Source organism: Marmota monax, unplaced genomic scaffold (genome assembly GCF_021218885.2).
Source record: "Marmota monax isolate L192 unplaced genomic scaffold, Marmota_monax_Labrador192_F-V1.1 WCK01_AAM20220418_F8-fsc00043, whole genome shotgun sequence".
Lineage (NCBI taxonomy): Eukaryota > Metazoa > Chordata > Mammalia > Rodentia > Sciuridae > Marmota > Marmota monax.
The window spans coordinates 15122673-15147116 of record NW_026691982.1 but is presented as its reverse complement, the minus strand read 5'-3'; the positions used below and the strand labels follow the sequence as shown (position 1 = coordinate 15147116).

General features: G+C 35.8%; 1 protein-coding gene across 5 annotated transcripts in view; it reads right to left on the bottom strand.

The window, feature by feature from the left end:
* Wasf3 (WASP family member 3) overlaps positions 1 to 24444 on the bottom strand; it is a 172002-nt gene that overhangs the window by 18552 nt on the left and 129006 nt on the right. For all 5 annotated transcript variants that reach the window (XM_046448164.2, XM_046448163.2, XM_046448180.2 and 2 more), the window contains 2 exons: positions 3514 to 3648; positions 898 to 1051 (listed from right to left, as the gene is read on the bottom strand). In XM_046448164.2, coding sequence (XP_046304120.1) covers positions 898 to 1051; positions 3514 to 3648 — 289 coding nt within the window. The remainder of the gene's footprint in view (positions 1 to 897; positions 1052 to 3513; positions 3649 to 24444) is intronic.

Below are 24444 nucleotides of genomic sequence, written 5' to 3'. Positions count from 1 at the left end.
ATCCACTGATGGTTAAATGAACTTTTGGGAGGTGGTACCTAGTTGGAGGAAGCAGGTCATTGTGGGTGTGCCCTAAAAGGTTTTATCTTCCCCCAGTCCCTTCCTTTCTCTCTTTGCTTCCTGGTATCCATGAACTGAGCAGCATTCCTCTGCCATGACCTTCCACCACAATCCTCTGCCTCACTTCAGGTCCAATGAAATGGAAGGCTGATCATGGACTCAAACCTCTGAAACCATGAGCCGAAATAAATCTTTCCTCCTCTAACTTGTTCTTATCAATTATTTTGGTCACTACAACAAAAAGCTGACTAACACAGGGAACAAAGATGGACAGAAGAAGAAGCCTTTAAAAATTTTCTGTCCTTTTTCTTAGAAATTTGGTCCTTATAAAGTATTTTACCATTTTAACAATAACAGAAAGTTAATTTTGTGACTCTATTTTCACCCTTAAAAACCCCTAACACTGTAGCATACATTTTTCTGAATTAATAATAAATGTCTCTGCAGTGCTAAAGCACTGAGACAGATATTTTGCTGCATTATAAATAAACTGTGCTGCTCCTTTTGAACTGGCTTTGAACATAAGTAACAACGAGATAATCACACATAAAGCCATTATATAAAATGCCCACTTCCACTTAAAACATCCAAGTCTAAGAGTTAAAATCAGAGTTCAAACTTCTCCTGGTAAGTGATATGTATCCTGAAATACCATAACTTTAGTAATCCAGCACCAGGGACTAATTTCAACAGCATTATTGCTTTCAAAGTTTGAAAGAATTCTTTTAACCCAAATGAGCTATCCAGGATACATCCAGTACATAAGTGTGTTTCCAACACTGTCTAACTCTCCATCCACAATGACTAAAAACACTTTGAGGATGTGGGAAGCCATACCTGTAAGGTGTCAGGATGTTCAGAGGTGGAGGTTTATCACTCTGGTTGTAAATGTCAGCAACAGGATTAGGAATGCTGTTCTTTGAAACCACCTGCTGATCTTGAACTGTGGAACTTTTGAAAGCTTTTTTCATGTTGATGTCCTGTAGTGACACTGTATAGAGAAAAGTCCCCCAAGTTAAATTATATACAAATATGAATATATATATAAATTATACAGAATTTTTAACCATTTAGGAATAAGTATCAATTGACCCACTATAGTAAACATCTCCTGTAATAACCAAATGATGGTTTTTTAAATTGTTCATTTAAAACCATGCTTAAAGAAAATGACCATCCCTCCTCGCTTAGAGGTAACAGTTTTCTCTAAAATATGGTCAAATTATGGCTTTTCTTCCTCTGTAGAGATCAAATTTTTCACTGGACCTAAGTAGTACAGCTTCAGATTATTTAAACAGTCCTTCTCAGAAACCACATGGGAATATAGTTATGAGTATAAAAGGCATGTAAATACATAGATTTCGGCATCCTAGGGGAAAACCTCAGTTAATAGTAGTTTAAGTATAATACCTTATACTTGTGCAAAAATCGCACAAGTGTAAATAACACATTAAGCTTTTACAACACTGACATTAAGGAAAGACAACAAAAGTTTCTTAACATAAAGTCCTAGAAATTGAGTTGCTTGACTTATGAAACAAAACTATACAAAGGAGCCAAAATATCAGTGCTAGATATATTTTTTTCTTGTGTCTGTACAGCATTTACATTTTATTTGTTCACTCATCTGACCTTGATATAAACTTTTTGTGGAGAGTACACTGGTCCTATTAACATACCAGCTTGGCCACTGAAACTAATTCAGGTTGTTATGTGACACTTACAACATCTTCCAGCCTTCACCCCCTGAGAAAAAAAAAGGTGAGCTATATTTCCTATATTTCAGTCAAATATCTCTTCCACTCTCATATCCATATCAAAGAAAATAATAAGGTAAAATCTTAATTGAAAAGGGATTGTAAAGACATGACACGTACTATAAAATGTCATAAAATTTCATCTAGAGATTAACCTTTTCCAGCATAAGGTTTATCATAATCATTTCAATTCAAAAAGCCAAGATAAAAACCTAATAAAGTTGAATATTAAAAATTACCTGTGCTGGGCTGGAGCTCAGTGGTAGAATACTGCCTGGCATGTGTTAGGCACTGGGTTCAATCCTCAGTACCACATAAAGATTAATAAATGAAATAAAGGTATTGTGTCCGACTAAAGCTAATTTAAAAAAAAAAAACCAATCACTTGTGCTATCAATTTTAAAACTAAATAATAGATTTAAGATGTTATGAATTCCTTATCTCAACTGACAAAATTGCCATTTAAATTTTTATTTTTTTAATATTTTTATTAGTTGTTGATAGACCTTTATTTTATTTATTTATTTATATGTGCTGCTGAGAACTGAATCCAGTGCCTCACACATGCTAGGCAAGCACTCTACCACTGAGCCATAACCCCAGCCCTAAATTTTTATTTTTAACTAGAAAATAAAATTCAAAATATCTGATTTAAAAGAACATGTTTTTAGCTTCCTATTGTTGGAAAAGTCAGAACATTCATAATGGATATTGATACTAATTTAATTTTACCTTTGAGCACGAACAAATATACTTTTTAAAATAATGAGGGATAAATTTCACAAATAAACTATGTTTTTTTTTTTAATTTACAGCTTATTTTTATTGATACTACTATAAATAGGTATAATACAAAAATCAAATGCTGGGATCATTTTAAAACAATGAGAGAAATTCTAAAATAATTTAGAAATTCTAAAAATAATTCATAACTTGAATGTTTTTCTCAAAGCAAATATGAATGGTGTATCTTGCAATTTTTTAGCAAATTTATTCCAGTTTAATCTCAGTCTTTCATTCAAAAAATACTGAAAATGAAATTTTTAAAATGGAATTACTGATGGCCTAAATTTTATTGCAACTGCCACAATTTTAGGAAATAATCAAAATGATTTTCAGTTAACTTACACAGTGTTTCGTTAATGTTATTTTAAAACCTGAGCTTAAAGGCCTTTGGTAACTGCTATTTCTGAGATTAATAACATTTTTTAAATTGGCAGAATCACCAAGATTATTCATAAGCATCAATCCTAACAATTAGGCTAAAGGTTTTGCTCTTTGGCTTGATACACCTATGACCCTCCCTCTTGGTTGGACTATCTCTTTGGATGGTTCTGTTTTAGGCAAGAATGTATTTTCAAAATAACTACCATTAACCTATATTAGGACTTCTACTACTGAATATATTTGAAGAATCCTTTAGAACAAATACTATGTTTATATATAATTGTAGTATTTATATATATATATATATATATAAAATAGCAAATGCATGGTGTATGAGATAAACAAGACATGAATCTTTTCATCACTAATTAACCCAATGTTGTAGGGTTTTCCTCACTATTCTTCTAGGAAACGATGAGATGAAATGTCAACATACTACCCCAAGGAAAAAGTAGTAATTACAATGCAATTAATTACTACCGTCTTGTCAACATCACTTCTAGCTCACTGCTTTCATGCAATTACCTACCCTCTTCAACTGTGGAATCCAGCTGGGTAACTTTGACAGCAAGGCGATCAATTCTGTCTTGAAGAGAATTTGCTCTGATGTAGAAGTTGTTAGCCTCATTAAACAACTCACCAAATATGTCTTCAGCATGTTTGCCTGTAGAGGAGAAGAAATGGAGAAAGCCATCTGCTAAGGAGCTGTTGAGCTGCCCCCGCACAGCCACACCAGTGCTTATTAGTGTCAACACCCAGGGTCCTGTGTAAATGAGTGTAAAAATGAAGTATCACAGTCCATGGCCTTAGAACTTTTGGAATTTATTAGATATTTATATAATTGAAAAGTTGATGAAAAGTGGCAAAATTCTAAAATAGATAATACAGAATCTTCATCACTGCATGAGTGATCACTCAAGTTGTGTCCTGCTAAATGTGACTTCTTTAAGGAAGAAAAAAATTCTCATTTTGTATGTTTTAAGTATAAATACAATTTCAGGAACTAAACTTCCCTTTTACCACTCAAAATAATTCAATAAATCATATTTGACCTTAAATTTACCTCATTCACAATGAGAAACATTAGATATTTGGTCCTGTTGTTTTTTAAAAAAAATATATTTTTAGTTTTAGATGGACACAATGCCTTTATTTTATTTTTTATGTGGTGCTTGCTGGGACCAAACTCAGTGCCTCTCACATGCTAGGCAGCATTGCACTACTAAGCTATAACCCCAGCCCTGGTTGGCTCTTTACAATGGCATTAAGTTCTTCTAATTTATATTTGGAAATCTAGAGACAGTGATGTGTGATTTTACACTCTCTAAAAATCAGTATTTTAAATTTTGAGTTAATTTTTTTCTGTATGGTCAACTCTATGTTCCTTTGAGTGCTAGATATAACTCCCAACTTTTCTTAAAATGGATTTAACATTTCTGAAGACTTAACAAAGAGACATAAAACTTAGATCTACTTACAGTGAATTTCCAAATCCCAATACCTTCCCTTACACACTCAACAAATATTTAATATCTGCCTATTTCATGTAAGGACTTAACTTCTATGACAGAGATACCTATCATTTCTTTTTATTTTCTTTTTCCATCAATTTATTGCTCAAATAACAACCCAAACATTCCAGAAGAAAACTTCAATGGAGCAAGCATAACACTAATATTTTCTTGGTGATTTACTGTTTACTAAGCACTCTCATAGCCAGTTTCTGTTCTCAGTGCTAAAATCCATCAGACTGTGAACTTCCAAAGAGCAAGAACCTTGTCTGTCTGCTCAATGTTGCAGCCCCAGTCCTAGAGCAAGGCTTCCCACACACATATTCCTTCAACAAGTAAATGAGTGAGGCCCAGAGACTATCAGGGAATTACTGTTTTTCATTTTCCAGGTAATTAAACTGAGGATCAGAAAAGTAATCTTTCTAAATCTCCTGACTGGCAAATGGCAAAAGCAGATGAAACAAAATCATGGTCTACTAACTTTTAGTTCTATGCTTTTATCATTTACTTCACTGAATCTCCTTGGCCACAAAATACAGAAGAGTATGGCAGATCCTCAAAACATTAAACATAGAATACCAGTATGATCCAGCAATTTCAATTCTGGGTACATGTCCAAAACAGTGACTTGAGAAATACTTGTACACTTAGGTTCATTGAAGTGTTAGTCACAACAACCAAGAGGTGGAAGCAACCCATATGACCATCAACAGGTGAAAGGATAAACAAATCAAATATTCAGCATTCAAAAGGCAGAAATTCTGACACATGATACAACATGGATGAACCGTGATAACAAGGGAAATAGTCACAAAAAGATAAATACAGTGATTTTACTCAGATGAAGTACTTAGAGAAGTTAAATTCTTACAACCAGAAAGTAGAATGGTACTTGCTAGGGGTTGGGGGAAGAAGGGAATGGGAGTTGTTTAATGGGAACAGAGTTCAGTTCTTCCACAAGATAAAAAAATTCTCAAGATCTACTGCACAATTTGAACATTCCCACAGTATTGAACTGTACACCTAAAAATGATTAAGATGGTAAATTTTGAGTTATGCATATTTTATCACTATTAAAAATGAAAATTTGGGCTGGGGTTGTGGCTCAGTGGTAGAGCGCTTGCCTAGCCATGTGTGAGGCCCTGGGTTTGATTCTCAGCACTGCATATAAATAAATAAAATAAAGGTCCATTGACAACTAAAAAAATTTTTTAGATGAAAATTTTAAAAGTTTCAGAAGAAAATCATAAAAATTAAGGATTCTACACTGAAACAAACCTCTCTTCCCCTCTTTACTCTGAACTGTTAACAGCCTCTTTCTCTATTTCTTCTTCAGTAAAGATTCCAAATAACAACCCAAACATTATGTTTTTTATTTCTTTTTTTTTTTTTATGTGGTGCTGAGGATCAAAGACAATGTCTCTCACGTGCTAGGCAAGCATTTCACCAATGAGCTACAACCCCAGCTCTTGTTTATTTAGTTTGATAGTAGGGTATAAGGTGGTGAGAGAGATTCCAGTTATTTTTAAGATGACTAAAATCACAGCAGATTTGTAAGAAAAGAAAAAGCAGGTAAAGTGCTTAGATTTTGGGCTGCCACTGCGTGCACTGTAATGTTAGTGATTAGTTTAAGAAAGAGAGTGAAGGTAGTTGACAAGGGGGCTTGCACAAAAGGCACAGATATGGTGGGAGGAAGCAAATAGGTTTAGGGACTGTAAGAACAATGTTGTATTGATAGAACAAATATCAAGCAGAAATTTGGTCATAGGACTTGCCAGATGATACTGAGAAGCTTATGTTCTATCCAAGTCCCTTTCCCCATTCTTCCTGGCATTTTTGCCCTACCACTCTATGAAACAGTTCTCCTGCCTCAGAAGACCACTTCCTTTTTAAGTCAAGGGCCAACTCTGGGCCTTATCTGGTCCATGGTTGCCATGTCCCCCTTTGCCAAGTCTGCTCACTTGCCTGCCTCACACCTAAATCCTATCTGTTGGCTCCTCCTCAGCTTCCTCCCCTGCCCAGACTAGAAACTTCTTCATATAAACCCACGGCTCAGGGTCTTGGCGTTTTACTTTTATTTAATAGAAGTTCTTTTGCTATTTGGCAAAAGAAAAAAAAAGTTATTTGTGCTTAAACCTAGTGTTTCAATATTTCCAAGAACTTTGCTCTTAAAAACTACTGACGGGCTAGGGCTATAGATCAGTGGCAGAGTGCTTGACTAGCATGCATGAGACACTAGGTTCGATCCTCAGCACCACATAAAAATAAACAAATAAAATAAAGGCATTATGTCCATCTACAACTACCAAAAAATATGGGAAAAAAAACTACTGACAAAAATAGACCTCCATGTCAAATATTTCAATCTCCTCCCTTTCCTGTCAACATTCGCTTGGGCATCTAATCCAGTCTAATGGCTTCAAATACTCTCTCAGTGCTTATAACTCCTCACTTTTATTTCAGGGTGCCCTCCGCCTGAAAGGCACACTCATATATTACACTTCTACTGAACAACATCACCTGGGTGTCTAATGAACAATCCAAACTCATGTTCCAGAACAGAATTCCTCATTTTCCTTCCCAAGCCTGCTCCTTTCATCATCTTCTATGCTTGAAAAGTGACAACTGCATCCTTCTTGTTACTCATGCCACAGCCCTAGGGGTCATCCTTGACTCACCTTGTTCTCTCCCATCTGTTGACTCTCCAGCAAACCCTCCCCAAGCATACTTTTGCAGAATAGACCCAGAACCTGACCATCCTGCACCACCTCCCTGAATCCCGCCCTGATCCAAGTCACACTCACTTTTCCCCTGGATATCCCTTACTGCCAAGGAATTCACTCAGACACATGCCCCCTTCAGATCACTTCCTATAGAGCAGCAGAGTCATCTTATCAACCTTAAGTTAGATCCTGGTTCTTTTCTGCATTCTTAAGTCCCTTCTGTTCCTTGCCATCTCACTTAGACTAGAAGCCAAAGACCAGAAAATGACATACAGTTCTCCATGATCTGGCTCCACTTACTCTCCTGGCCTCATCTCTCATACCCCTTTGCGTGCACATTCCATTCCCATACACTGGCTTCCTCACTGCTTCTCAGACATGCCAGTGTACTCCTTCTCCCCAGTCTTTTGCATTTCCTACTCCTTCTGCCCAGGTCATTTCTGTTTAGCTCTCTCACTTCATCCAGTTCTATGTTCAAATGTCATCTTCTAAGTGAGACCTTTTAGCAACCCTAGCTAACTGTATCACCTCATCACATACATCATCACACACCCTCCCTCATCTCCTCACTGCTGGAGTTTTCTCTTTAGTGCTTATTACCATGCAATCAAGTATGGTACTTTTATGTGTTCTCACAATTTATCATCTGTCTAAAACATATGATCCATGAAGACAAGAATTCTCCTCAGTTTTGCGCAATGCTCTATCAATCCCCTGTGGCTACAGCACACCTTGATTATAGGTTGTCAGAAAATATTTTGGAATATATGAATAAAAATGCATTGACTGAGTCATCACCCGGTTAATTTAAAACTGACCCTTCAGGATGCAGACTAGGGTCTGTAAGAATAGATGTCCTCTCTGTGCTCCCACAATACCTTCATCCTACCTCAATCCCATGACTCTCATAACTCTAGTCTTTATTTCCCTAAGCTCTTTGAGGGCATTAGTTAAGCTTTTGACCTCTATATTGCTTTTGCTGAGCAAAAACTGTCTGTCACTGAGCAAAAACAGTGATCTAAACCAGTTTCTTCTTGTTAACAAGTACACTGCCAGCTAATGTTCTTTGCTTGAAGTTTGGAAAATGCTGAGCTAAACAGATTAAACATGTTCCTATCCCTTAGGGCATCGCAAAATCTTTAACAGGCTAATATGTGTATGTGCTGGGAATCTGCAAGAGGATTCTAGCATATCATGCTTTCAAAGTGACCTGGCTTAGAAACACCTAGTCATATCTTTCAGAACTGCTGTTTTATAACACTCTCTTGGTAAATGCTGGGTGCCTTGCAGATGAGCACATGTTCCAAATGCTTTCATACCCAGTGGTTAGTTCTTTATTTCTGAATATGTGACATAGTCAGGTGAAACTAATTTTTGTTTTCCTATTTGACAATTCATAATTAATTACATATTTTATATAAATATATACATATATATTCCAGTGCAATCTCACAATCTCCTATCCTTTCCCCTTTAGCTACACAGAAGACTAATTTAGAGGGAGAACATAGATCTCCAAAAAGATGGGAGTGTATGCCACAGCCTCTTGCAAAAGTTATAGCAGCATTTGCAAAGCATTGTGACTATTATTGAGAAAAACTCTCTGTACTCTCTGCTAGATGCTATATAAGCAGAAAAGGATAAGTAACATGTACCCTCTCCTATCAATGCATAGCTCTATTTGAAAAGCAAGCAATTGATTATATAGTTCCACTTGGAAGCTCTTGATTTATAGAGAAACACAGAAATTAAACACTTGTATAATTAATATTTTGCCAGCTGCTGAAAGCTGACAAGTGACTAAGAGGAAGGAAATGGAAGGAGTTGCATTTTTTGATGAACAAGAATAAAGTGTTGCAATTATAGTCTTCAGTTTTGCAAACAGCGACAGATTTTAAAAGCAGAATCCTAACTCACTCTTTCAATGGCAAGTCCATTAGTAGTTAAACTAAAATAATTCTGGATTGAATTAGCAACCATTCTGAGGGAAATGTAATTTACTCATTCATTACTGGCAAAGGTTACAATTCTGGACTTATTCATACCATATGAACTTGTTTCCAGCTTGAGAAATCTATGTTCAAATTACCCCCACATAAAAATTTTGCATAGAGTTCAACAATATTCTTTCTAAGCATTTTATAAGAAGGGAATGAACACTGGTTATTAAGCATACTCAGTTATTCAGCAAACATTCATCAAGCACACAGTATGTGAGAGGTATTGTCTCAGTGGACTGAAGAAACACAGCAGTGAACACAGTCAAAGTCTCATGAAGCACATATTACAGTTGGGGGAAACGGACAATTAAACAGATCATGTGACAGCTGATAACAAACACCCTGAAGAAAACAGTAGGAGACTAGAGAGTGGTAGAAGATATTCTATAGGAGTATACAGGGGAAGAATCTTCCAGGCAGAAGACAGAAACATGCTTGGTGTGTGTGAGCAATATCAAGGAGGCCAATGTGGCTGGAAGCCAGTGAGTGGTGGAGAAGAAAAATAAATGCCCTCCCCTTTGAGGGGTGGGTGACTACAGTGGGAGTAAAGAGACCATCTGGGAGGATCCTGACTAGCAGGTGAGAGGTGATGGTGACTTAGACTAGAATAGTAGCAGTGAGACAGGCAGCAGGTGTACAGATTGGCAAATATTTTGAATATAACTAACTTCATTTGCTATTGGATTGGATATCTGTTATAAGAGACAGAAGAGATAATCCAAAAGCAACTGGTAGAGTAGAGTGCTCATTTGCTAAGACAGAGGGGTTGGGGAAAAGGAAAGGAAAAGATTTTATCATAAATTTATCATAATTTAGTTTTAGACAAGTTGAATCTGAGATGCCCATTAGAAATCCAAGATGCTATCAAATGGGTAGCTGTATATGTGAGTTTGAAGTCTATGGGAGAGATCAGAAATGAACACATACATTTGGAAGTCATAGCATAAAGATGGTATCTCAAGCCATGACATTGGAAGAGCTTGCCTAGTTGAATGGGAACAGGCAGAGAGGAATTTCAATGACTGACCTCTGGAGCACACCAACTTACAGGGGTTGGGAAGACCAACAAAGGAAAGTAATAACAAATAGCTGTAAGGCACAATAAACACCAAAGTGAGGTAGTCCAGAAGCCAGATGAAAAAGTCTCTTCAAAGGCAGGAAGTTATCAATAGTCCATTGCTACTAACAGATTAAGTCATAGGACTGCAATTGATCGCTAGAGTCAGCAACTTGAAAGGCACTGATAATGTTGACAAGCACAGTTTCAAAAGAGTGGGAAGGATAAAACTTTAACTGGGACAAAGACAATAACGAAAGCAGAGATATTGGAGAAATAAATAGTTCTTTGAAGGACTATTGCTGTGAAAGGAAGCAACAAATAGGACAACAGGGATAGGACAATCTTCGGTTTAAGCTGGGAGATTTCCCTACATGTTATATTTAATAGGAAGGATATATATAAGTGGGGGTTGGGGGAAGATGCAGAGAAGAAGGAAGGAAGGTAAATGTAGTCCTAGAGTGAGCACAAGGGGGTGGGATCCAGTGCTCAAGTGGAAGAGATGGTTTGGATAGGAGTAGGAACAAGTTATCATATTAAAGGAGGGTGAGCAGGATACACCAGTACACAGCCCTCATAATGGGTTGATATGTCAGAACACAGATGTCAAGATTTCCTGATTGCTTTTATTTTACCAATAAAATAAGCATAGTGGCCATCAGAGTGGCATAGTACAGGATTAAGGAGAAGATATGAAATAAGCATTCTGATAAGAATATCAAAACTAAGAAATTATATCAGTATTGTTGAGCAACACTAAGAGTTCACATGAACAAAGTGCATACGATTTTAGATCTTTATTTTCGAATATAAGCCTCTAAAGCTACAAATTTCCCTCTAAACATTTAGCTAAATCTCACAATACACTGATATTTTGTGCTTAATTACCACTAGAAATAATATCTAATTTCTGTTTTGAATTCTTCGTTGATCCAGTGAGTAAAAAGACACTGCTTGACTTTCTAATAATTGAGAATTATCTAAAACTATTATTATTATTCCATTATCATCACATTCTATATAGTAATATTTTTAAAACTTATTCTTTTACAGCCTAGCATATGTTCCATATCGGTGAAGTTCCATGGGAAATTAAAAGAATGTGCATTCCACAGTTTGGGAGTTCAGTATATACAGATCAACTAAGTTAAATTGTTGGTAGTGTTCAAACCTTCTACATCATTCATTCATGCATGCAAGTATTTATTTATTTATGGTCTACATGTGCTTTCAATTACTGAGGGTTTCCCATTAAAATTTCCAACTAGGATTTTGGGCTTGTCTAGTTTTTCCCTTAGTTCTGTTTATTTTTATTCTATGTACCCTTGGAGTCCTCTTATTATACGCATATATATTTAAGACTGGTGTTCAGTGTTCCTGATTTTTATTGTGACAAAATGTCCTTCATCTCTTTTACAGTCTATCTTATCGCCACCAAACCAGTTTTCTTATGCTTTATATTTACATGGCATATTTTTCTCATTATTTTCTTTAAGTCTCTATCATTATTCTTAAAATACATATATTTTGGTCTTGCTGTTTTATTTAGACTGGTAATCTCTGCCTTTTAAGAGGAGTGTCAAAATGTTTCTATTTAAAGAATGTATTGCCTATTGCTGGATTTAATTCTATCACCTGGGCATTTGTTTTCTATTTGTCCCTTCTGTTCCTTGTTCCTCCTTTCCTGCCTTCTTCTGGGGTAATAAAATAATTATTTTAGGATTCCATTTTATCTCTTTTATATGTTATGTTTAATAGTTACTGGAAATTACAATATGCATCCTTAACTCATCACAATCAACTTTCAAATAATACAGTATTAACAAACAATATAAAATACAAGAGTATAATTCCATTCACTCCCTTGTACCTTCAGAGTTCTTATTGTCACTTAGTTTCTTGTCACACAGATTATAAACTCCACAATAACTTTTAAACAATAGTCTCTTATATGTACAATAGACATAAATTTTAATAATATTTTTATTTATTTCCATATTTACTTATTTTTTATGATACTGGGGATTGAACCCAGGGGCGCTTTACCACTAAGCCACATCCCCAGCCTTTTTATATATTTTATTTAGAGAGGGTCTTACTAAGTTGCTTACGGTCCGAGGCTGGCTTTGAACTCGTGATCCTCCTGCCTTAGCCTGCTGAGCCCCTGGGACTGTAGGTGTGCACCACCATACCCAGGTCCATATTTACTTTTTTGATAATCTTTATTCCTTCTTGCATTTCTATCTAGTATCATTTCCCTTTGGTCTAAAGAACTTTTTAAATATATTTTTTGTAGTGAAGGTCTACTGGGAGACTAATTCTTTCAGATTCTGTGTAAAATGTGTCATCATTTTCTTTGTATTTTCAAAGGATATTTCATTGATTAGAGATTATAGAACATTTTTTTCCCCTTCAAGACTTTATCCATTGTTTTCTGGTCTCAACTGTTTCTAAGGAAAAATCAGATGTCATTCTTAATACTGTTCCTCCTACCTTACTCAGCTTTTTTGCTGCTGTGACTAAAAGACCCAACCAGAACAACTTCAGAAGAGGACAAGTTTATTTGGGGGCTCACAATTTCAGAGGACTCAATTCTCAGATAGCAGGCTCTATTCCTCAGGGCTCCAGGTGAGGTAGAACCATGGTGGAAGAGTGTAGTAAGGGGAAGCAGCTTTCATGATGATCAGGAACCAGAGAGAGGTCTCCTCTTGCCAGTTACAAATATCTACCCCAAAGCCATGCCCCCAATTCCCACCTCCTCTGCCACACCCTGCCCCTTCAGTTACCACTCAGTTAATTCCTATCAGGGGATTAACTCATCATCATACAGTTTCCCACAGGTAAGCTTTGGGGGGGGGGGGACACCTCACATCCAAACCATAACACCTCCCTATATATAATATACATCCTTCCTCTTGCTCCTTCCAATGTTTTTCTTTATCTTTGTTCTATGTTACTATGATGTGTTTTTCTATAATTTATAAGTTCTGGAATTTGCCAAGCTTCTTATATTTGTTGGTTGACAGATATCATCAGGAGTCAAGAATTATCATCCATTATTTTTTCTGCTTTATTCTTTCTCTCTTGTCTTCCATGGCTCCAATTACATATGTACTAGACCTGTATTTTGGAGGTTCTAAGCTGATTTTTGTAAATTCACTTTCTGTTGATGATCAGTCTGAACAATTTCTATTGAATTCTCTTCAATTTCACTGATCACTGTGCAGTCTGTTCCCATACCCATCAATTGAATTCTTTCTTTCTGATACAGTATTCTCCAGTCTAGCATTTTAAAAAATAATTTCATTTTTTTCTGTTGAAATTCACATTTTCCCATACAAGTTGTCTGCTCACATGCTCTTCAATAAATTTTTTAATTTAGAATTTCCATTTCTATTGATTACTTTACCTCTCCTTAACCCTTAGCAAGTTGTCTACATTTTCTTTACAGCCCATAGCATAATGATCATAGTTATTTAAAATTCCAAGTCTGAAAATTCGAACTTCCCTGATTCTGATGTTTGGCTTTGTCTCTTCAAACTGTGTTTTTTGCCATTTAACATGCTTTGTAATTTTTTGATAAAAGCCAGATATGACACACTGGTAAACAAAACAAAACAAAACAAAAACGGGAGTACACAGACCAGTGATATATTGGTAAGTTGTTGGGAAAGAGAAGTGTTTTACAGTCTATAGTTAGGTTTCAGTCTTCTAGTGAGCCTGGGCCCCTGGGTCTCACTTCTCTTCCCTCTCAGGCGAGACAGGAAGATTACAGGGGGCTGGAGTTGGTTATTTCTCTCCCCCAAAACTGTTAAGCTCTAGCAAAACCTTGATCTCTTAGGCTGTATAAAAATAGCTTCTTCTGAGGGCTGACATGCTAAGAGGAAAAAATGTTCTGGGCTTATTTCAAAATGGTTGCTTTGCCCCTTTCACTACTGAAGACTTGGGGTATTTTCTTTCAGCTTTTATCATGAGAACATGGTAAGGCTCCCAACAGGAAAACACACAGAACCACAAAAAAGGCTGCGAGACAGAGGAATGAGATCATATATAGGGGGAGACCAATTTGCATCTCAGAAAATTTCCCAAGCATGAAGTATGAATTGAAAAACCGAATACAAGAGGCTTACAGGACACCAAATGTACAAAGTTTCAACAAATCTAAACCAAGGCACGTTATAATGAACATACCTAGCATATACAGCAAGGATAGAATCTTAAAAGCTTCGAGAGAGAGAGAGGAATCAGATCGCATATAGGGGGAGATCAATTCGTATCCCCTCTAAGAAGGCACTCATCTGCCTACACCGGCCTGTGCGGGACCCAGGCTCACAGTAAGCCCCGGTCCATCTCATAACCTGCAGACACCTGCCGAAGCCCAGCCTCTGGCATGGGACCACTCCTTCTGACCAGCAGACTATAGCAGGAGGGTAGACCCAGCCCAGATCTGCCCACACCAGCCTGCGAGGGACCTAGGTCCAGGATCCACACTGTAAGAAAGGAAGACATAGAGAATATGAAAAAACAAGGGAGGAAAGTGCCCCAAACTAGGATACTACAATAACAGAACCCATGGACAGCAAAGTTGATGAAATGTCAGAGAAGGAGTTCAGAAGGTTCATAATTAAAATAATCTGTAAACTAAAGAATGACCTAAATGAGCAAATACAAGAAAAAAATGATCACTCCAACAGGAGATAAGAGAACAAATATAGGTAGCAAAACATTACTTCAGGAAAGAGATAGAGACTCTGAAAAAAAAAAAAACAGTCAGACATCCTTGAAATGAAGGCTACACTAAACCAAATAAACATTTCAATAGAAAGCATAACCAACAGACTAGATCACTTAGAAAAAAGAACATCAGATAATGAAGACAAAATATACAATCTGGAAAATAAAGTTCATCATACAGTGATGACAGAACATCCAAGAATTATGGGACAGCATCAAAAGACCAAATCTAAGAGTTCTTGGGACAGAGGAAGGCACAGAGTTTCAAACCAAAGGAATGCACAATCTCTTCAATGAGATAATATCAGAAAATTATATATATATCCCCCAAACAATAGAGCATAAGTTCAAACAAACAAATTCTTCTCAAGTTCAAGAGTCAAACAGACCCACACAATAATTTTGGGTGACTTTAAAACACCTCTTTCATGACTGGATAGATATTCCAAACAAAAGCTGAACAAAGAAACTATAAACTCAATAATACAATCAATAACAGAGACTTACTTGACATATATAGAATATTTCATCCTACAACAAGCAGATACACTTTCTTTTCAGCAGCACATGGGTCCTTCTCTAAAACAGACCATATATTATACCACAAAGCAACTCTTAGCAAATATAAAAAAGTAGAGATACTACCTTGCATTCTATCACATCTTAATGGAATGAAATTAGAAATCAATGATAAAATAAGAAATAAAAGCTACTCCAATACCTAGAGACTAAATAATATGCTATGGAATGAACAATGGGTTGCAGAAGACATCAAGGAGGAGATTTAAAAAATTTTAGAGGTGAATGAGAACACAGATACAAAATATCGAAGTCTCTGGGACACTACGAAGGCAGTTCTAAGAAGAAAGTTCATTACATGGAATTCATAGCTTAAAAGAAGAAAAAAGTCAACGAATAAATGATTTAACATTACATCTCAAAGCCCTAGAAAAAGAAAAAACAAATCAACACCACAAGCAGTAGAAGACAGGAAATAATTAAAAACAGAGCTGAAATCAATGAAATTGAAACAAACAAACAAAAAAAAACCACTGAAAAAATTGACAGAACAAAAAGTTGGTTCTTTGAAAAATAAATAAAACTGACAGGCCCTTAGCCATTCTTATGAAGAGAAGGAGAGAGAAAACTCAAATTACTAACATATGTAATGAAAAAGGAAATATCACAACAGACACTACAGAAATACAGAAGATAATCAGAAATTATTTCAAAAACTTGCAGGGAAATGGATGGCATTAGAGCAGATTATGCTAAGTGAAGCTAGCCAATCCCTAAAAAACAAATGCCAAATGTCTTCTTTGATATAAGGAGAGTAACTAAGAACAGAGTAGGGACAAAGAGCAGGAGAAGAAGATTAACATTAAATAGGGATGAGAGGTGGGAGGGAAAGGGAGAGAGAAGGGAAATTGCATGGAAATGGAAGGAGACCCTCAGGGTTATACAAAAGTACATACAAGAGGAAGTGAGGGTAAAGGGAAAAATAATACAAGGGGGAGAAATGAATGACAGTAGAGGGGGTAGAGAGAGAAGAGGGGAGGGGAGGGGAGGGGAGGGGGATAGTAGAGGATAGGAAAGGCAGCAGAACACAACAGACACTAGTATGGCAATATGTAAATCAATGGATGTGTAACTGATGTGATTCTGCAATCTGTATATGGGGTAAAAATGGGAGTTCATAACCCACTTGAATCAAAGTGTGAAATATGATATATCAAGAAATGTGTAATGTTTTGAACAACCAACAATAAAAAAATTTAAAAAAAAAACTTGTACTACAATAAAATAGAAAATATTGAAGGCATTGACAAATTTTTAGATACATATGATTTGCTCAGATTGAATCAGGATGATATACATAATTTAAACAGATCAATTTCAAGCAAGAAAATACAAGATGCCATCCCAGAAGTGTACCAACCAAGAAAAGCCCAGGACCCAGTGGATACACGGCCGAGTTCTACAAGACCTTTAAAGAAGAACTAATACCAATGCTTTTCAATTTATTTCAGGAAATAGAAAAAGAGGCAGCACTTCCAAACTCATTCTATGAGGCCAATATTACCCTGATTCCAAAACCAGGCAAAGATACATCAAAAAAAGAAAACTTCAAACCAATATCTCTAATGAACATAGATGCAAAAATTCTCAATAAAACATATCAAAGAGATAGTGCACCACGATCAAGTGGGATTCATCCCAGGGATGCAAGTGTGGTTCAACATGTGGAAATCAATAAATGTAATTCATCACATCAAGAGACTTAAAGATAAGAATTATAGGATCATCTCAATAGAGACAGAAAAAGCATTTGACAAAATACAGCACCCCTTCGTGTTCAAAACACTAGAAAAATTAGGAATAACAAGAGCATATCTCAATATCGTAAAGGCTACCTATGCTAAGCCCCAGGCCAAAATAATTCTAAATGGAGAAAAATTGAAGGCATTCCCTCTAAAAACTGGAACAAGACAGGGATGCCCTCTTTCACCACTTCTATTTAATATAGGTCTGGAAACACTGGCCAGAGAAATAAGACAGACGAAAGAGATTAAAGTGATATACATAGAAAAAGAAGAACTGAAATTAGCACTATTTGCTGATGATATGATTCTATACCTAGAAGACCCCAAAAAAATTCCACCAGAAAACTTCTAGAACTAGTAAATGAACTCAATGAATTCAGCAAAGTAGCAGGATATAAAATCAACACCATAAGTCAAAGGCATTTCTGTATATCAGTGACAAATCCTCAGAAGGGAAACAAGGAAAACTGTCCCATTTACAATAGCCTTAAAAAAATAAAATATTTGGGAATTAACTTAATGAAAGAGTTGAAAGATCTATACAATGAAAACTATAGAACCCTAAAAAAAGAAATCAAAAAAGACCTTAAAAGATGGAAAGATCTACCTTGCTCGTGGATAGGACAAATTAATATTGTCAAAATGACCATACTACCAAAAGCACTGTACAGATGTAATGCAATTCCAATCAAACCTTATGGCATTCCTCACAGGAAAAAAAAAAAAAAAGCAGTCATGAAATTCATCTGGAAAAATAAGAGACCCAGAATAGCTAAAACAATCCTTAGCAGGAAGAGTGAAGCAGGTGGCATCACTATACCAGACGTCAAACTATACTACAGAGCAATAGTAACAAAAACAGCACTGTATTGGCACCAATACAGTGCCAATACATTGGTAAACCAATGGTATAGAATAGAGGACACAGACACTAACCCACAAAACTACAATACTTGGACAAAGGTACAAAAAACATGCATTGGAGAAAAGAGCCTCTCTCACCATGCACAAAACTCAACTCAAAATGGTCAAGGACCTAGGAATAAAACCAGAGACGCTGCGTCTATTGGAAGAAAAAGTAGGCCCTAATCTCTGTCATGTGGGATTAGGCCCCAACTTCCTTAAAAAGACTCCTATAGTACAAGAATTAAAACCAAGAATCAATAAATGGGATGGACTCAAACTAAAAAGTTTCTTCTTAGCAAAAGAAACAATTTGTGAGGTGAATAGAGAGCTTACATCTTGGGAACAAATTTTTACCCCTCATACATCAGATAGAGCACTAATCTCTAGGGTATATAAAGAACTCAAAAAGCTAAACACCAAAAAAAAAAAAAAAATCAATAAATGGGCCAAGGATCTGAAGAAACATTTCTCAGATGATACACAATCAACAAATATATAAAAAATGTTCATCATTGCTAGCAATTAGAGAAATGCAAATCAAAACTACTCTAAAATTTCATCTCACTCCAGTCAGAATGGCAGCTATTATGAATACAAACAACAATAAGTGTTGGCGAGGATGTGGGGAGAAAAGGTATATTCATACACTGCTGGTGGGATTGTAAATTGGTACAGTCATTATGGAAATCAGCATGGAGATTCCTTGGAAAATTGGAAATGGAATCACTAATTGACCCAGCTGTCCCTCTACTCAGTCTATATCCAAAAGACTTAAAAACAGCATATTTTATTTATTTATTTTTATGTGGTCTATCAACAACTAAAAAAAAAACGCATATTACAAGTACACAGCCACATCAATGTTTATAGCACCACAATTCACAATAGCTAAACTGTGGAACCAAACTAGATGCCCTTCAATGGATGAATGGAAAAAAAAATGTGGCATTTATAATACAATGAAATATTACTCAGCAATAAAAGAGAATAAAATCATGGCATTTGCAGGTAAATGGATGGAGTTGGAGGAGATAATGCTAAGTGAAGTTAGCCAATCCTAAAAAAAACAAATGCCTAATGTTTCTCTGACATAAGGAGACTGATTCATAGTGGGGTAGGGAGGGGGAACATGGGAGAAACAGACGAACTCCAGATAGGGCAGAGGGGTGAGAGGGGAAGGGAGGGGGCATGGGGTTAGAAATGATGGTGGTATGTGATGGTCATCATTATCCAAAGTACATGTATGAAGACATGAATTGGTGTAAATATACTTTGTATACAACCAGAGATACAAAAAATTGTGTTCTATATGTGTGATATGAATTGTAATCCATCCCGCTGTCATATATAAATTTAAAAAATTAATATTAAAAAAAAGACTGGGCACCCTGGGATCTTTTAAATCTCTCATTTGTCCTAAGTCTCCAACAACTCAGCAATCATAGCACAGACTTTTCAGCCTGGAATGGTCCTCCTTTGCTTCTATGTGTGAGTTTCTGCATGATTCTCTGTATCTGCATCTCGCTGATTTGGGGCATCAGTTTGTCCTTTGACCATAGTTCTCTGATGATCTAAGAAAGGTGTTTTTATTTTGTTCAGTTTTTTCCTCTTATTGGATGATAGGAGTGACTTCCAAGTCCCTTAAAAGCTAGACCAGAAACTGAAAATTCCTTCAATATATTTTTCAAAGGCAAATATATATATGAAACATTATATATAAAATACATGTATATATTGCATATATGTCATATAACACTTTTAAAATTTTAATATTTATATATGCTTATATCCTTTTATTTATTTTTATATTTTTTTGGTACCAGGGACTAAATCCAGAGGTGTTTAATCCACTCAACCAAGTAGCTAGCCCTTTTTATTTATATTTAGAGTCAGGAACTCCATAAGTTGCTTAGAGATGGCTTTGAACTTTCAATCCTCCTGCCTCAGTCTCCCATGCTGCTGAGACTGCAGGCATGCACCATGCTCAGAAAAGCTAAATATTTTAAAGTACAGATCAGTTAATTCCAAAAAATGGGGTCATCTTTGGTTTCTGCTTCTTTTTCCCTTTTCCCTTTCTGTGTGTCTCTCACTCTCTCTTGATGGACAAAAGATGAAGTACAGAATATGAAAGATAAAGTAGAGAATGGTTATTCCCATAAAAAGGGCATCCATTAAGGAAGAATACTAGTTTAGGATGCTCATAATTACAATCATATATCTGATGACAGTGGCTATAGTAAAAAATTTTTTAAAAAAGTAAACCTTAAAAATCTTCCCTCAAAGTTTTAGGTGATATGCTTTGATAAGAGTAAATCAAACCAATTAGAGGAACATCTATAAATCACTTGAGATGCTTTACCATAAGCCTTGAAACTCATGAAATATAAAGAATATAGATGACATAACCAGAGTGATTGCCAGGAATAAAGGTTCAGGTTTGGCTGACTCTCTAACTTGTGCTCTTAAGAACAATGCAGGATTAACACTTATTTTATTGAAAATTATACAGGGAAAGGATAAGTTAAAAGTAACTTAATAATTATTTCTATAATGCCCCAAAGAAAGTATTTCCAATATTCTAGGTCAAATGGTGGATCAATAGATTTGACTAGTTCCCATATAATCCTACCTCTCGTAAGGCTAGGGGAACTCATCTTACACTGCCCTCCAATTCTATGGCTAATGGGTCTTTTTATCTTAAATAGGGTGAGAATTATTAATCTGAAAATCTGAAATGCCTCCAAACCTGAAATTTTTTGAGTGCCAAATGATGCCACACATGAAAAAGTCCACGGCTGACTTCAAGTGATGGGTCATAATTGAAGTGTAAATGTACTAAAAATACCTGTATAAACGTACCTGCAGGTGATGTATATATGAAACATAAATGAAATTCCTGTTTAGACTTAGTGCTATCCCCAAGGTTACCTCATTATGGATAGGCAAATATTAAAAAATCTGAAATCTGAAATACTTCTGAATTCCCAAGGAAAATTCAACCTGTAGTCTCCTAAATATATGGTGTATCCTCCTTCCCTTCAATAACCTTCTACCTTATTCATGAGAAATGCCAACACTTACGTAAGTCTTGAAGCATTAGAACTTCAAAAATTCTTTTTAAGATTTATAGGGACAGATGAAGACACAGAGATACAAACCAAAGGAATGCACAATCTTTTCAATGATATAATATCAGAAAATTCCCCAAATCTGAATAATGAAATAGAAAATCAACCACAAGAGGCTTATAGGACCCCAAAAGTACAAAATTAGAGCAGATCCACACCAAGGCACATTATAATGAGAACTGAATCAGGAGGGTGTATACAAATTAAACAGATCAATTTCAAGAAATGAGATTGAAGATGCCATCAAAAGCCTACCAACAAAGAAAAGCCCAGGACCAGATGGATTCACAGCCAAGTTCTATAAGACCTTCAAAGAAGAATTAACACCAATACTCCTCAAATCATTCCATGAAATAGAAAAGTAGGGAACTCTTCCAAACTCATTCCATTAGGCTAGTATCACCCTGATACCAAAACCAGACAAACACATATCAAGGAAAGAAAACTTCAGACCAATGTCCTGTACATAAATGCACAAATTCTCAATAAAATTCTGGAAAATTGTATACAAAAACATTCTAAAAAGATAGTGTACCATGATCAAGTGGGGTTCATCCCAGGGATGGAAGCTTGGTTCAACATATGGAAATCAATAACATAATTTATCACATCTATAGACTTACAGAAAAGAATCATATGATCATCTCAATAGATACAGAGAAAGCATTTGACAAAATACAGCACACCTTCATGTTCAAAACACTAGAAAGACTAGAGATAGTAGGAACACATCTCAACATTGTAAAAGCTATCTATACTAAGCTCAAAGTCAACATCATTCCACATGGAGAAAAACTGAAAGCATTCCCTCTAAAAACTTGAACAAGATAGGGATGCCCACTTTCACTATTTTTAATCAATACAGTCCTTTAAATTCTATCCAGAGCAATTAGACAGATGAAAGAAATTAAAAGGGATACAAATAGGAAAAGAAGAATTCAAACTATCACTATTTACAGATGACAATTTAGAAGATCCAAAAAATTCCACCAGAAAATTTCTAAAACTAATAAATGAATTCAGCAAAGTATCAGAATATAAAATCAATACCCAAAAATCAAGTGCATTTCTATACATCAGTGGTTTCATCACTAAAAGAGAAATTTGGAAAACTACCCTAAGCACAATAGCCTTAAAAAAAAACTTGGGAAGAAATCTAACAAGAGGTGAAAGACCTTTAAAATGAAAACTACAGAACACGAAAGAAAAAAATTGAAGAAGACCTTAGAAGATGGAAAGATCTCCTATGTTCTTGAATTGGAAGAATTAATATTGTCAAAATGGCCATACTACCATAAACATTATACATATTTACTGCAATTACAGTTAAAATCCCAAAAACATTCCTCATAGAAATAGAAAAAGCAATCATGAAATAAATTTGAAAAAATAAGAGACCCAGAATAGCCAAAGTAATCCCTGGCAAGAAGAGTGAAGCAGGAGGCATTAGAATACCAGACCTTAAACTAAACTACAGAGATATAGTAATAAAAATGACATGGTATTGGCACCAAAATAGACATATAGACCAATGGAACAGAATAGAAGACACAGAGAAAAACCCACATATATACCATTATCTCGTACTAGACAAAGGTGCCGAAAACATACCTTGGCAAAAAGATCACCTCTGCCACAAATGGTGCTGGGAAAACTGGAAACCAATGCTCAGCAAAACGAAATTAAATCATTATCTCTTATCCTACACAACGCTCAACTCAAAGTGGATCAAGGACCTAGGAATGAGACCAGAGACCCCTGCGCCTAATACAAGAAAAAGTAGATCCAAATTTTCATAATGTCAGATTGGGTCCTGATTTCCTTAACCAGACTCCTAAAGCACAAGAAATAAAATCAAGCATTAATAAATGGGATGGGTTCAAACTAAAGAGCAAAAGAAACAATTGAATAATGTGAAGAGACAGCCCACAGAGTGGGAGAAAATCTTTACTACATGCACATCAGATAGAGCACTAATTTCCAGGATATATAAAGAACTCAAAAAACTTAACACCAAAAAGTAAATAACCCAATCAATAAATGGGCTAAGGTACTGAACACACACTTCTCAGAAGAAGATATACAATTGATCAATATATGAAAAATGTTCAATTTATCTAGCAATCAGAAAAATGAAAATCAAAACTACTCAAAGATTTCATATCACTCCAGTCAGAATGGCAATTATCAAGAATACAAGCAATAATAAGTGTTAGCAAGGATGTAGGGGAAAAGATACACTCATACATTGCTGTTGGGACTACAAATTGGTACAACCACTCTGGAAAGCAGTACAGAAATTCCTTAGAAAACTTAGAATGGAAGCACCATTTGACCAAGTTATCCCAGCCCTTGGTCTTTATCCAAATGACTTAAAATCAGCATACTACAGTGATGCAGCCACATCAATGTTCATAGCAGCTCAATTCATAATAGCTAAACTATGGAACCAACCTAGATGCCCTTCAATAGATGAATGGATAAAGCAACTGTGGTATATATACACAATGGAATATTACTCAGCCTTAAAGATGACTGAAATTATGGCATTTTCAGGTAAATGTATGGAGCTGGAGAATATCATGGTAAGCAAAATAAGCCAAACCCCCCCAAAACAAAGGCTGAATGTTTTCTCTAATAAGAGGGTGCTGATCCATAACGGGGGTGGAGCAGGTAGGGAAGAATGGAGGAACTCTGGATTGGCAGAGGGGAGTGAGCAGAGGGTAGGGGGCCTGTGGGTGGGAAAAAATGGTGAAGTATGATAGACATTATTACCCTATATACAGGTATGATTATAGGACTGGTGTGACTCTGCACCATGTACAGCCAGAGGAATGGGAAGTTGTGTTCCATTTGTGTACCATGTGTCATATATAAGTAATTAGAATAATTTAAAAAAAACTTCATAAATTCTTGTTGTGCTTCTTACATCAACTTCTGTGCAGATATATCAATATCCTAACTTACCCTTACCCTTAGCCTTAACCTACACAGAAAAACACTTGTGATCTTTAACCTTTATAAAGTGTGTTTTATCCTTTTCCTCCCCCCACAAAAATCCTGTGGATAAAAACATC